This window comes from Caretta caretta, chromosome 4, assembly GCF_965140235.1.
Source record: "Caretta caretta isolate rCarCar2 chromosome 4, rCarCar1.hap1, whole genome shotgun sequence".
In the NCBI taxonomy this organism is placed as follows: domain Eukaryota; kingdom Metazoa; phylum Chordata; order Testudines; family Cheloniidae; genus Caretta; species Caretta caretta.
This window is the reverse complement of record NC_134209.1, coordinates 153026151-153039069: the sequence shown is the minus strand read 5'-3', so window position 1 is coordinate 153039069 and position 12919 is coordinate 153026151. Positions and strand designations below refer to the sequence as shown.

The 12919-nt window shown below is 56.8% G+C and overlaps 1 protein-coding gene across 11 annotated transcripts in view; it reads left to right on the top strand.

The window, feature by feature from the left end:
• DCTN1 (dynactin subunit 1) overlaps nucleotides 1-12919 on the top strand; it is a 138612-nt gene that overhangs the window by 113048 nt on the left and 12645 nt on the right. For all 11 annotated transcript variants that reach the window (XM_048846488.2, XM_048846489.2, XM_048846487.2 and 8 more), the window contains 11 exons: nucleotides 1744-1822; nucleotides 2781-2940; nucleotides 4988-5092; nucleotides 5474-5665; nucleotides 6508-6624; nucleotides 7464-7616; nucleotides 8822-8982; nucleotides 9715-9883; nucleotides 10863-10931; nucleotides 11485-11547; nucleotides 11740-11889. In XM_048846488.2, coding sequence (XP_048702445.2) covers nucleotides 1744-1822; nucleotides 2781-2940; nucleotides 4988-5092; nucleotides 5474-5665; nucleotides 6508-6624; nucleotides 7464-7616; nucleotides 8822-8982; nucleotides 9715-9883; nucleotides 10863-10931; nucleotides 11485-11547; nucleotides 11740-11889 — 1418 coding nt within the window. The remainder of the gene's footprint in view (nucleotides 1-1743; nucleotides 1823-2780; nucleotides 2941-4987; nucleotides 5093-5473; nucleotides 5666-6507; nucleotides 6625-7463; nucleotides 7617-8821; nucleotides 8983-9714; nucleotides 9884-10862; nucleotides 10932-11484; nucleotides 11548-11739; nucleotides 11890-12919) is intronic.

Here is a 12919-nt window from a genome sequence, read left to right as displayed (position 1 = left end):
GGTCTGGAACAGCTTCCATATTAGCAGAGATTAAAAAAACTGGGACTGTTTGTCTTAGAAAAGAGACGACTAAAGGTGGATCTGCGCAAGGTCTGTAAAATCCTGACTGGTGTGGAGTGTTGTTTACCTCTTCACATTACACAAGAAGCAGGGGTCACCCAATTAAATTACTAGGCAGCAGGTTTAACACAAACAAAAGGAAGTATTTCTTCACACAACGCATGGTCAACTTGTGGAACTCCTTACCAGAGGATGTTGTGAAGGCCAAGACTATAACGGTTCAAAAAAGAACTAGATAAGTTCCTGGAGGATGGTCCATCAGTGGCTATTAGCCAAGATGGTCAAGGAGGCAACCCCGTGCTCTGGGTGTCCCTAAACCTCTTTGACTGCCAGAAGCTGGAATGGGCACCGGGATGAATCACTTGATGATTCCCTGTTCTGTTCATTCCCTCTGGGGCACTGGGCATTGACCACTATCAGAAGACAGGCTACTGGGCTACGTGGACCTTTGGTCTGATCCAGTCTGGCCATTCTGATGTTAGGATTTGCCCTTGTGGGATTGCTGTGATAACTCCTTAGACATCCAGCTAAATGCTTTCAGTCTTTTGCATGCAGTCCGATTACTTGGCTTCGCAGCGCTGGCCAGTAGGAAGTGGTAGGACCCTTATTCACAGACGGGTCAGTAGGAAGCAGCGTCAGCAACTCGCCATGTCCCATTATCTCTGAGTTTGCGTAGGAGTCTGGCTGCCGGGATACAGGCCTCTGACTAGGGAACCTAGGGGCTAAGGTTAAAACAGCCATTTCAGCTCTCATTGCCCCTTGCCCAGACAGGGGATGCTTGCTCCTGGGAGCTGTTTGTGCTGTAGTGCACAGGGTCTGCTCATTTTGCTGATTTCAGACCAGCTGCTCAGCTCCTCTATGGACAGGACATTGAAACCAAAACTCAGGACAATCTCACATATTTTGTCCTTGTTTTGATTCCCTAATGGGCTTTCTAGCCAAGGCAGACTTTAAAAATACACAGACAAGGAAGTGAGCAGCCATTGAATATCGACCGCATGAGCCGCTTTCCATGCCAGAGGGCCTGCAGAATGGTCATCTGAGAGCCCCAGGACTCTGCTCAGCTGGACAGAATCTGCATCTGCCAAAGGAGCAGTAGATTGAGGAGACAGCAGAAGGATGCACTGAGGGGGGCTGCAATGGGGGGACTGGGGGAGATGGACAGATGGAAGGGGATGTGGGATCTTCGGTGGGGTGGATGGAGGAGGAGAATGGGGGGGCGGTGGCTACTGGGATCACATTGGCTGTCACGCTAGCTACAGCCAGGTAAGTACATAGACCCCGAGGGTTAGAAAGGACCACAAGCACCATCTAATCTAACCCCTAGAGTACAGCTCTGCTTCAGGCATCTCCGGCCTGACCTGCAGCGCCAGCAGTTCTAGCCAGGCAGCCCCCTGAGCTAAGATTGCAGATTGTGCCGTGCCATGCAGTAGTTCTTAGTTTGAGTCCCTGGCCACTAATCGACTTACCTGAGCTTGCCATCCTTGTATCACTTGTGCCATATGCTAGATTCGAGGGCCGCTCTGCTGAGGAGGCAATAGGCTGGTGGGTTAACCCCCTGTGCGTTATCCTCCCCACTCCCAGGTTTAAAACCTTAGTTGCTTTTAAGAGAACTGCCTCTGGATAACAGCTGATTTTCCTGAGCATGCTGGGTATCGTCTCTCTGCTTCTCCCTTTCTCCAGGCTCGGATGGGGCTGCATCCAGCTACCAGGTCAAACAGCTAGAAGAGCAAAACGCGAGGCTCAAGGAAGCTCTTGTCAGGTATAACGCTCCCTCCCTATTAAATCTCCTCCTCCGTGATCTCACCTCTGCAGATCTTCACTGCAAGCTCCATTCCCTGCCACCTGGCAACAAAACCTGCCTCAACGCAGTGAGCCATGGACCTCTGTTCTCGAGCCAGGGTATTAACCCCCTAGTCCCACACAGATACACCCCTCCAAATGCCCCTCAGTTCCTTTCTAACTCTGGGCACATCTTTTAAACCTCAGAGAAGTAGGAAGTGGGGTAGGTCACTGTGGGTCTGCTGAGGTTATACATGCAGAGAACGTGAGAAGCAACCACTCTGCTTTCCTCTGATACTCTCGCTATGAGCACGCTACTTAAATACTGTAGCTGGTTGATAATGTGTGTGTTTGCTGTGGTGACCAGATTGGGATGACTTCTGGCAGTGTCCTGCACACCTCCTGGTCAGGTGTCTACTGAACTGCTTTGCATTGTGAAATGGATGTTGCATCTCTCTGTAGTGTCCTAGGAGAAAGCCTCCCCTGCGTGGTTCCACCAATGTACCTGTTATGGTCTTCTTTGACTAGCCTCTTCAGGTCACAGCCCGAGAGTCTGATCTGCCGTGTTCCCATGAAGAGTTAAGTTGCAAGCCATATCCAGGGGCTGAAACATCTCTGTTCTGAGTGAATGTGCACTGATGGCTGCAAAGCTGTCCTGTTTGAGAGTCCCATTACCACGGAATGGAAATCTGAACCTGCTTGGAGTAAATGAGTTCCCTCTGCACTCAGCATGGCTGCCCTAGTATCTCAGCAATGGGACTGCACGCTGTCCTGTATGGGATGGTCACTGCTAGTGAAAGGACAGGAATAGCCCAGCTTACTCGGAACGGCTGCAAACACCTGAGGAAGGCTGTGATGGCAAGGACAGGGAATGGCTGCTGTGATCACAGTCCCTGGGTCCCTTCTCGTTTGCTCTGAGTGTGTTTGCTCTGTTTCAGGATGCGGGATCTGTCTGCATCAGAGAAGCAGGAGCATGTGAAGCTTCAGAAACACATGGAGAAGAAGAATTCAGAGCTGGAGAGCTTGCGTCAACAGAAGGAAAAGCTGCAGGAGGAGGTGAAGCAGGCAGAGAGAACCATTGATGAGTTGAAAGAGCAGGTGAGTCAGCCCAAAAGCACTTTTGGGTTTCAAAGAGGGTCAGGAAACTACTGCCAGGCAAATTGGTGTCTCCTGTGAACTGTTGGGTATGGGGCTCTTGCTTATAAACCACACACTTCGAGCAGCACTCTTTGCTGCTGCAACATCTCAGGGGGCAGGGGGTGTCCCGGGGGTCCTTCTGTGGAGTCTGCCCTCCCTCCTCCAGCACTGGAGCTGTGCCGCACTCCGAGTTCATGCTTGGTTGCAGGCTGGCTTCCTTAAATGTAAGAGACGCTTGGCACCTGGTGTCTTAGAAACCTTTCCAGAGGAGGTTCTAACTGATGTCTCCTTACCTCTGGAATTCGGTGCCACCTAAACATGTTTGTCTTAGTGCGGCGCGGTCAGGAGGACGGGCGAGTCACAGCCAGGCAGGGGGTTCTAGTGACGTTGTGGGGCCCCCTGGGCAAGGTTCCTTATTACGGACTTCCTAGAGGCAGACACCGAATGTCTGCTGTGGAAGAAGCAGGCCACACAGTACGGGAGCTCTAGCATGATCCTGGCTCGGTAGGAGAGCGGTAATTATCACTGGCACCACTTGATAATATGCAAAGGGAGAGAAATAATGAATCCTGTTTGTTCAGATGTAAAGAGAGTGAGCTCCCATTCTGCCTCTGATAAATCTGACCCATAACCTTGTCCTGGGCTTCGGTGCAGAGCACAGAGGGCTTTGGAAAAGTTGGGCTCAGGTCTGGCAAAGCAGTAGAAGACAGATTTCTTTGAGGTATTTTAAACTGACTGGAGGTTGCATAAAAGTACATTAGGCACTCGTGTCCCTGGTTCTGTGGCCACAGTGGCTGTGAGAATTGAAGCCAGGTGTCTCTTCCCATCTCCTCAACCTGCTGGAACATAGTGTTCCTCTAGAGCAGTGGTGGGCAACCTGCGGCCCACGGGCCACATGCAGCCCGTCAGGGTAATCCACTGGTGCGCCACAAGACAGTTGACTGTCTGCAGGCACAGCCGCCCGCAGCTCCCAGTGGCCGCGGTTCACCGTTCTCGGCCAATGGGAGCTGCGGGAAGCAGCGCGGGCCACCGGGACTGGGTGACTGGACAATAAAATGGCAGATGAAATTAAATGTTGATAAATGCAAAGTAATGTACATTGGAAAACATAATCCCAATTACACATACATAGTGATGGGGTCTAAATGAGATGTTACCAGTCAAGAAAGAGATCTTGGGGTCACTGGATAGTTCTCTGAAAACATCCGCTCAATGTGCGGCAGCAGTCAAAAAAGCGAACAATGTTAGGAGTGATTAGGAAAGGCATAGATAATAAGACAGAATATATCAGCCATAGTATGCCCACATCATGAATACTGCATGCAGTTCTGGTCGCCCCATCTCAAAAAAGCTATTTTGGAATTAGAAATAGTACAGAGAAGGGCAACCAAAATGCTGAGGGGTATGAAACGGCTTCCATACAAGGAGAAATTAGAAAGGCTGGGACTGTTCAGCTTGGAAAAGAGACAACAGAGGGAGGGGATAGGACAGAGGTCTATAAAATCATGAATGTGGACAGGGACGTGTTATTTACCCCTTCACATAACACAAGAACCAGGGCTCACCCAATGAATTGAATAGGCAGCGGGTTTAAAGCAAATAAAAGGAAGTATTTCTTCACACAACGCACAGTCAACCTGTGGAACTCCTTGCCAGAGGATCTTGTGAAGGCCAAAAGTATAACTGGGTTCGAAAAAGTAGATAAGTTAATGGAGGACAGGTTCATCAATGGCTATTAGCCAAGCTGGTCAGGGACGCAGCCCAATGCTCCAGGTGTGTCTACACCTCTGACTGCTGGAAGCTGGGAATGGTCGATGGCATGGATCACTCGATAATGACCCTGTTCTGTTCACTCCCTCTGAAGCGACTGGCCACTGTGGGAAGATAGGACACTGGGTTAGATGAACCATAGGGTTGACCTAGGATGGTTGATCGTATGTTCTTATGCAGGGGTGTAGGAATGTGGGAGTCCAGGTCAGGGTCAAGCTTTTGAGCCCTGTGTCCGCAGGTGGATGCTGCGCTGGGTGCTGAAGAGATGGTGGAGACTCTGACGGAGAGAAACCTGGACCTGGAGGAGAAGGTCCGGGAGCTGCGCGAGACCGTCGGTGACCTGGTAAGCTGCCCAGCAGGCAGAGCTCTCTGTCGGGGGTCAGAGAGGAGCGAGACAGAACCCACGCGTGCTCCTTTGTCTGTGTGAGGTCTGCAGCCAGGCTGGCCAGAGGATGGGGCGCAGCAGTGGGAGAGGTGCGCTGGGTGGGCTGTTCCCCTGACACGGCAGAGCCATGCTGGATGCTGCCTAAGCAGGGATGCTGGAAGGGCTCAGGCGAGGCTCAATGAAGTCACCAGGGTTGGCGGATCTCCCAAGCTCTTGCTGGGCACGATCACTGTGGCTGATCTCCTGGTCAGCCCCGAAGCTGTGCCCCTTCCCTCCTCTGAAAGCCCCACGCTCCTGTGGTCTGGCAGGCCGAGCTGTGTAGCCCCTTCTTCCTGCTAGGAAGCCATGAACGAGATGAATGACGAGCTGCAGGAGAACGCCAGGGAGACGGAGCTGGAGCTGCGTGAGCAGCTGGACATGGCAACGGCACGGGTCCGTGAGGTGGAGAAGCGCGTGGAGGCTGCCCAGGAGACGGTGGCAGATTACCAGCAGACCATCAAGAAATACAGGGAGCTGACCGCACACCTGCAGGTAAAGTCCTTGAGCACCACCTGGCACTGCGGCCTGGTGGGGCCGGGGAGGGGCTGCACCCCATGCTTCTGGGAGGAGCTGGCTGAACTGCTCAGCACCCATCAGAGCAGCAGCTGCTTCGGGGAAGGGCTTTAGTGACAAGGAGGCAGAGCCCTCAGCAGGCAAGAGCACTGCAGAGGAGAGGGGACGGGACCAACCCTGCAGGGGCTGCTGCTGGCCCTGCAAACGCACCCGGAACCAGCTGCTGCTACCCTAGGAGTTGAGCTCCTGATTTAGACGAGAACATCCAGCTAAGCCAGAGCAACCTGAATACTAGTTTACTCTGAGGGAAACTTCCTCTGATTGCTTGTGTTTCTGCTGCCTCCTGGCCATCCGTCTGCTCCGCAGTGGGGAAGCACAGACTGGGAGCTGCTGGAAGCAGTGGGCTAACGTGCTCCCAAATGTGGGTGTTGCGTTGTGTCCCGGGGGCTGCAGGTATGAAAGAGAAGCCCCAAGTGTGCAGGTGGAGGGGATTCCCTAAGGATTCCTGGGGGCGCTGGCAGCAGGCAAGTGAGACCATCATGGAAATGCGGGTGGGGAGACAGATCTAGTTGTCCTCCCCGCCCTGCGTGATTGTTCTTCTGGGACCTGAGCAGTCTGCCCTGTGTCCCCTTGGGAACTGGTGCTAGGCCCAGCGCTGGGGAGACTCCTCAGCTGAGTGCACCCAGATATTCAACTCCCCTTCCTCTTCCTTGATTGCCCCGTTATCCTCTCGTCCCGGCCTGTCCCCCTGTGGGTATTCGGGGGCGAGGAGATGGCAGTTCTGTTGTACTGCTAATTCTCCCCTCTCCTCCTGCAATCAGGATGTGAACCGAGAGCTCATGAACCAGCAAGAAGCTTCTGTTGAGAGACAACAGCAGCCTCCGCCAGAGATGTTCGACTTCAAGATTAAATTTGCAGAGACTAAGGCCCATGCGAAGGTACGGAGAACAGCTGGGCGTGTCGGTGTGTAGGACCCAGGTGTGTGTGTTCCCATGGGCAGTGCTCCAGGTGCAGGAGAGAGTGTACAGCATAGCTTCCTGTGCTTGGCAGCTTTCCAAGGCTGCCGTGTTGTTCTGAGGATGCCAGAGGCCTCCCCAAGGGCTGCGCCGCTAGTGAGTGAGAGCACCAAAGAGTCTGCAAAATGGCATAACTGCTGAGAACCGCTCCTCTTCCACTCCCAGCAGTGTGGGCGAGTGGCTAGCAGACCCCTGGCAGACAGGGACACCTGTGTGCTCTGCATGGCAGTGGAGCTCTTAGCTACTTGGCAGGGGTGCTGGAAGGGCGAGTGTTGCGGAGGGAGATACCGGGCATTAACGTGTGGGGGTGGGAAAGGGGTGTTACGAGTACCTTTGTTCTGAGAGACGTCGGCCCAAACTGTAACGGTTTTCGCACAGCAGCAAGTGCTTGAAAATGGGGTTTTGTCTGCTGAACCCTGACGTGAACTTGCGCTGGCTGGAAGGAATGGTAACAAGGGTACAGCCAGGATGACTGACGTTTGCCCTCCCCAGGACAGGGACCCTGCCCTTCGGGGCCTGCACCAAGGCAGTGTATCTAATAGACAGTGAGAAGGAATCTCCTTCCCTCCAGCAGCCGTGGGAATGTGGCTCTGGGACAGGGGCGGGAATGTGGCTCGGACTCTAACCTACTGCACAGACTGGCAGGTCTGCGCCCCCCGCGGAATGCCAGCGAGCAGGCTGGAGGCCTGGGGAGACGGCCTCACATGGCTCCTGGTCCTTTCTTCCAGGCTCCGTTTGATTTTTCCCTTTGTCTCCTTCAGGCCATTGAGATGGAGCTGCGCCAGATGGAGGTGCAGCAGGCCAACCGGCATGTCTCCCTCCTCACCGCCTTCATGCCTGACAGCTTCCTGCGCCACGGAGGGGACCACGACTGCATCCTGGTGCTGCTGCTCATCCCCCGGCTCATCTGCAAGGTAGCAAAGGACACCCCCCCGCCTGCACCAGGCACCTCCGCCTTTGACACGTTTAGGGCAGGGAGCGGCAGAGGAAGAAAGCGAGCGGCTTGTTTTCATCCCACTTCAGCTTATTTCTGTGCTGCGAGCTGAGGGGCTCAGGGCTACTCCATTGGCCCCCGGGTGGTGCTGTGTGGCAGAGCTAGGCCCTCCCTCCCGCAGGACTTCAGTGAGCCCCTCTAGCCCACCCGAGCAGCACTGCTGGGCTCTGAAGGGCATCTCATCTGGGCGTCGTCTGCCAGAAGGATGGGGGCTGGGGGCCTGTGATGGGTTGCTCTACTCAGTGCTGGATGGCGCCGCCTCCTGGTGGTTCTGGGGATTAGCTCTGTCTGCCAAGGCTGACAGTCCTTCCAGCAGGTACATGCCCTCAGTATCTCCTCTGCAGCTTCTCTCGCTCTGTCTCACTCAGGAGCAGCATCCTCTTCCCTTTCCAGCTGGAGGGCATCAAGGTTCCCCGCTCACCTGCAGTCTCAAGCAGGTGCCTTCACTGCCTTCCAGTGCCACTCCCGCAGTGGCTGGCAGGGGAGCCCAGGGGCTCAGGGACCTCCACACAGCAGCCAAGGTCCATTTCCTGCACCTTGCTGCCTTTTCCTGAGCCGCTTTCATACCTCCTGGCCCTCCCCACTCCTCTGGGTTTGCTGGCCTCTCAACTCCCTCCGCCCAGGGAGTAATGTCAGGCAACTCGTCTCTGCAGCCCCGCTGCTCCCTGCCTGTCTCTAGCAGGAGAGTGTCTCTCCGATGAGCTGCCTCCAGCCTCAAGCTCCCCTGTTTGCAGCCTAACCAGCTGATTGGGCCCACTGGCCTAATTCAGCTCCTGCAGGCCTAGTGTGAGGCGCACACCCTATCACCAGGATGAAAAGGTGGGAGGCTGCAAGCGGGAGGGTATGGAGGGCAGGCTGCAGGGGAGTGAAGCTGATGGAAACACAAGAAAACCCCTTGAATCGGATAAAATGGCAGCAGTGACTGTGACTGAAGCTGCGTAAGCTGGTGCCTGCCCAGGTCTGGTCCATGGCACTGAGTGAAATGCCCATCAGCTGGTGCTGGAGAGCCTGTCCCAGCAAGTACAGCTCCTTGGCAGGGATGCTGGGCAGCGGGGAGCAGAAGGGGGGATGTGTCGCCGTGCTGGGTAGCCCGGGGCTGAGACTGCTCTGTCTCTTCTGGAACAGGCCGAGCTGATCAGCAAGCAGGCCCAGGAGAAGTTCGAGCTGAATGAAACCTGTGCTGAGCGCACAGGCCTGCGGGGTGCCCCAGGGGAGCAGCTGAGCTTTGCTGCAGGGCTGGTGTATTCGCTCAGCCTCCTGCAAGCGACGCTGCACAAATACGAACAGTGAGTACCCCAGGTGCCCTGCACCGTGCACCCAGCCTTTGGATCCCCGGCGCTCTGCGAGGAGAGCACCTAGGGTGCCCCGTTCCTGCAGAGGGTGGGGAACCCGTCACACGTCCAGAATGGCTGAGGGCCAGGGAGGCACCTCGTCCTGAACACAGCGGCCGAGGGAGGGGTGTGGTGGGCTCTGGCCTCCAGGAAGGCGTTCCCAGAGGTCTGATGGGATTGTGAGCAGCCACTAGAAGCACTGAGTGCTGCAGCTTGGGCTCAGACGTTCACGTTACTGCTGCCGAGGCCAGACGGAGAATCCTTCCACCGGCAGCTCCCCAGGCGTGCCACTGAAACGCAGAGAAACCTCCCCAGCGCCCCCGCAGGGGCTGCTCCCCACCCAACGGCACTGGGTCCATGCTCAAAGCCCGACAGCGAGCCCAGAGATTGGAATAGACTTTCGCTTGCGGGGTCCCTTCCCTGGAGCCCCATGCGTCTAGTGCTGCTGCTGGTCCCAGTCACCAGAAGTGCCCTCCCTCTTTGGGTTGTGCTGGGGGCCTGGGCTTAGGACGGATGCTGAGCACCGGCAGCTCCCATTAGCTGTGACGAGCTGCGGCCGTTCAGCGCCTCTGACAGTCAGGCCCAAGTGGGGGCGTCCAGAACTAGAGCCCCTGTGCGTTTGCAGGGCTCCTGCAGAGACCAGACACTTGTCCCAGACTAGCTGATGGTATTTGCTCCTCGCGCCAGGGCCCTGAGTAAGTGCAGCGTTGAGGTCTACAAGAAGGTGGGGCTGCTCTACCCCGAGATGAGCGTCCATGAGCGCTCGCTGGACTTCCTGATTCAGCTGCTGCACAAGGACCAGCTGGATGAGACGGTCAACGTGGAGCCGCTCACCAAAGCTATCAAGTACTACCAGGTAGGCGGTGCGGTCTGTGCCGCAGGCAGGTGCCGGCTCCGTGCCCCTCTAGCGCTCCGGGCACTGGCCCCAGGGCAGGTGCAAGGCAATCTGAGCTGCGCAGGATGGGAGCAGTGAAGTGGGGTTGAGGTTTGCCGAGCCCCATCTGGCATTGCTGCTTTCAGGGAACCCTCCCAGGCTGCGGGCTAAGTAGCTAGCTTCCCGTCACCACCTTTCCTTCTTTCCCCTCTGCCTCCTGAACACTGAGATCTGGTTCCCCTGCTGGCCCATGACGAGATCTCCTGTTCTCCAGTGCTCTGAATTCCCTCCCTAGAGAAGGGAGATGCCTAGCCATTCCTGTGCCGGCATCCCTTATCTGGGTGTCCTAGGACGCTGGCTGCAGAAGCCATCACCACTGTCCCACAGGGCCATGTCCCCACGTCAGAGACTGAAATAGACCTGCCAGAACTTCCCATAATCCCTCTAGGCTTGGCAGGAATCCCAGCCTCGCCAGGCCCCCTGTCCAAGCACAGAGGAGAATACTGGAGCAGGAGAATCTCAGCTCAATCCATGGGATCAGGCCCCGTTCCCAAGGGGGTATCTGATTGATTGTCCACTCCAGGTATCCCAGAGAGCCCCTCAGCATGTGCTACTGCAGCCAGTCTGCTGTCCTCCACCCCCTAGCCCAGCACACTTCCCTCTCCCCAAACATATGAAGCCAGGTGCAGGAGTTGGGGACGGCGTGTGGCTCTGCTGGATTAACTCCAGTCTGGTTCCTATCGCCGTTACCAAAGGGCAAACCTCTGAGCGTGCTTCTGCGTCGGTGTTATCGTCTGCGGCACATCCAGCTGCCCGCAGGCCGAGTGCAGATGGGGCAGGCCCACGTTCGCTCCCCAGCGCCAGCCTGACCAGCCGTTCTCTGCTAGGAAACGGGTTGTAGGCACGTGGCTCTGCGTGGGCTGTGCCAGGGGTGCTAACGCCTCTCTCCGTCTCCTTCCAGCACCTGTACAGCATCCACCTGGTGGAACAAGCCGAAGACTGCACCATGCAGCTGGCGGACCACATTAAGGTGGAGTAGTGGCCGTGCGGCCCCTGCTGCGGGCCCTGGGGAAGGATTCACTGCACGGGCAGGCTGACCGGCAAGGTGGAGCTGCAGCCCGGAAGAGCTGCAGCTGCCTCCCTAATGAGAGCTTTGGAACACGTCCTCGTTCCCTGCTAGCGTGGGCTTGCCAGCTGCCCGCTTCTCCCCCCGAGTCCCACTTCTCCCCCACCAGTGGGCGTGCGGGGGGAAGGGTGAGGACACAGCTGTTGTGGGATGGGCCCTGCCAATGGGCTGGTGAGTAAAGAGCAGGGAAGAGGAGTTGAGAACACACGGCGCTGAGCCCGGTACCTGCAGAGGAGCAGTCGGCGCTGTCCGGCCTCCCTTCAGAGAGCACCTGTGTCCTGGTGCCTCACAACATAACACCCCGAAAGCAAAGCAGCCCAGACTCCTGGGCAGCCAGAATCTCCGAGCTCTGGCAGCCTGTAATCCCAGAGAGCTCAGCCCCGCTCTGTCCCCAGGCAAGGTCGTCTCGCTTAGTCTGCTTTGCCCTGTACTAACGGCGCTTGTGCTTGTCCCACAGTTCACCCAGAGTGCCTTGGACTGCATGGGCGTGGAAGTGGGTCGATTGCGGTCCTTCCTGCAGGTGAGCAGGTGACTTCCTGCCACCCTTCTTCCCCTCTGCATTCGGGGCCAGCACCGCGGCTGGCGTACGGTGGCGTTGCTCCGTTGAAGCCAGTGGCTACGCCACCGTGAGCCAGCTGATGCTCTGGCCCTCGGCATCTCAGGTGTTGAGCTTTCTCTCCCCCTCCCTTCCTCCCTTCCATGCGCCTGGCAGACGGGGCAGGAGGCGTCCGACCTCGCCATCCTCCTCAAGGGCCTGGAGACCTCCTGCAGCGACATCCGCCAGTTCTGCAAGAAGATTAGACGCCGCATGCCCGGAACAGACGCACCTGGGATACCTGCAGCACTTGGCTTCGGACAGCAGGTGGGGCTAGCCAGGGCCGAACAGCCCCAGGGGGAAGTTCCTGTAGGACGGGGCAGCCGAATGCTGCCCCGCCAGGGCTGCACCGGCAGCTTGCCAGGAGCCACAGGGGCACCGCAGATGGCCATGAACTGCTGAACATTGCAGCCACCCTCCTGCTGGGTGATGCAGCCTGCAGAGGATACACATGCCAGCAGGCAGTGCTGCACTGGGGTGAGGGGAAGGAGGCTGCTCAGAGGGAGGCAGCTGCGGGCTGGAGTGGGAGGATCGTTTGGGTTCTGGTGAAGGGGAGGCTCCCACTTTAATCAGCTCCATTATAGTCCTGCACACCAGATGCCATTTTCTCTCCCTCCCTCACCTCATCTCACCCGGCCCCCTCCATGGGACTCTCTCCCCCCGCCCCGTGACGGGTTTTTAGTACTAGTCTGGTGCTAAGGATGCTATCGCCTGCCTGGCCTGAATGCTCCCTTGGGGAGAGCAGAGGCAGAGTGCGCAGTGGGGGAGAGCTGGTGCAATCAGTGCATTGTGGGCGAGCCAGCGTGTGCCTTTGTTTGCCTGGCTGGGACTGCTGGCATTCGCTGCTGCGGGTCTCTTCTGCCTTTCGGGTTGTGTTACACGTGTACCTGGGCCCTGCATAAAAACATGGCTGTGCAGTGACTTGCCCCGGCCCTTTTCCTGAATGGGCTGGGACGCATGACCGATCAGAGCAGTGCTAGAGAGAACAGCTAGCGGGGAATGGATCGGGAGTGGGAGGAGCTGGCTGAGGTGGGAGTGGAACACAAGACACTGCAGTCACCTTGCGGGCAGAGTCCTTGCTTTGAGAGGAGGAACGCATGGCCAGGAGGCACACGGCCTAGTGAGTAGAGCATAAGACCGAGCTAGGAGAGCCCTGGCTGCTTCTTCCTGACTGAGCCACGGCCTTGAGCTGCCATCTGTAATGTGGTCTGGGTAACAGAACTTCCCTGGGTAAATGGGGGGCGAGGGATAGCTCAGTTGTGTGAGCATTGGCCTGCTAAACCCAGGGTAGTGAGTT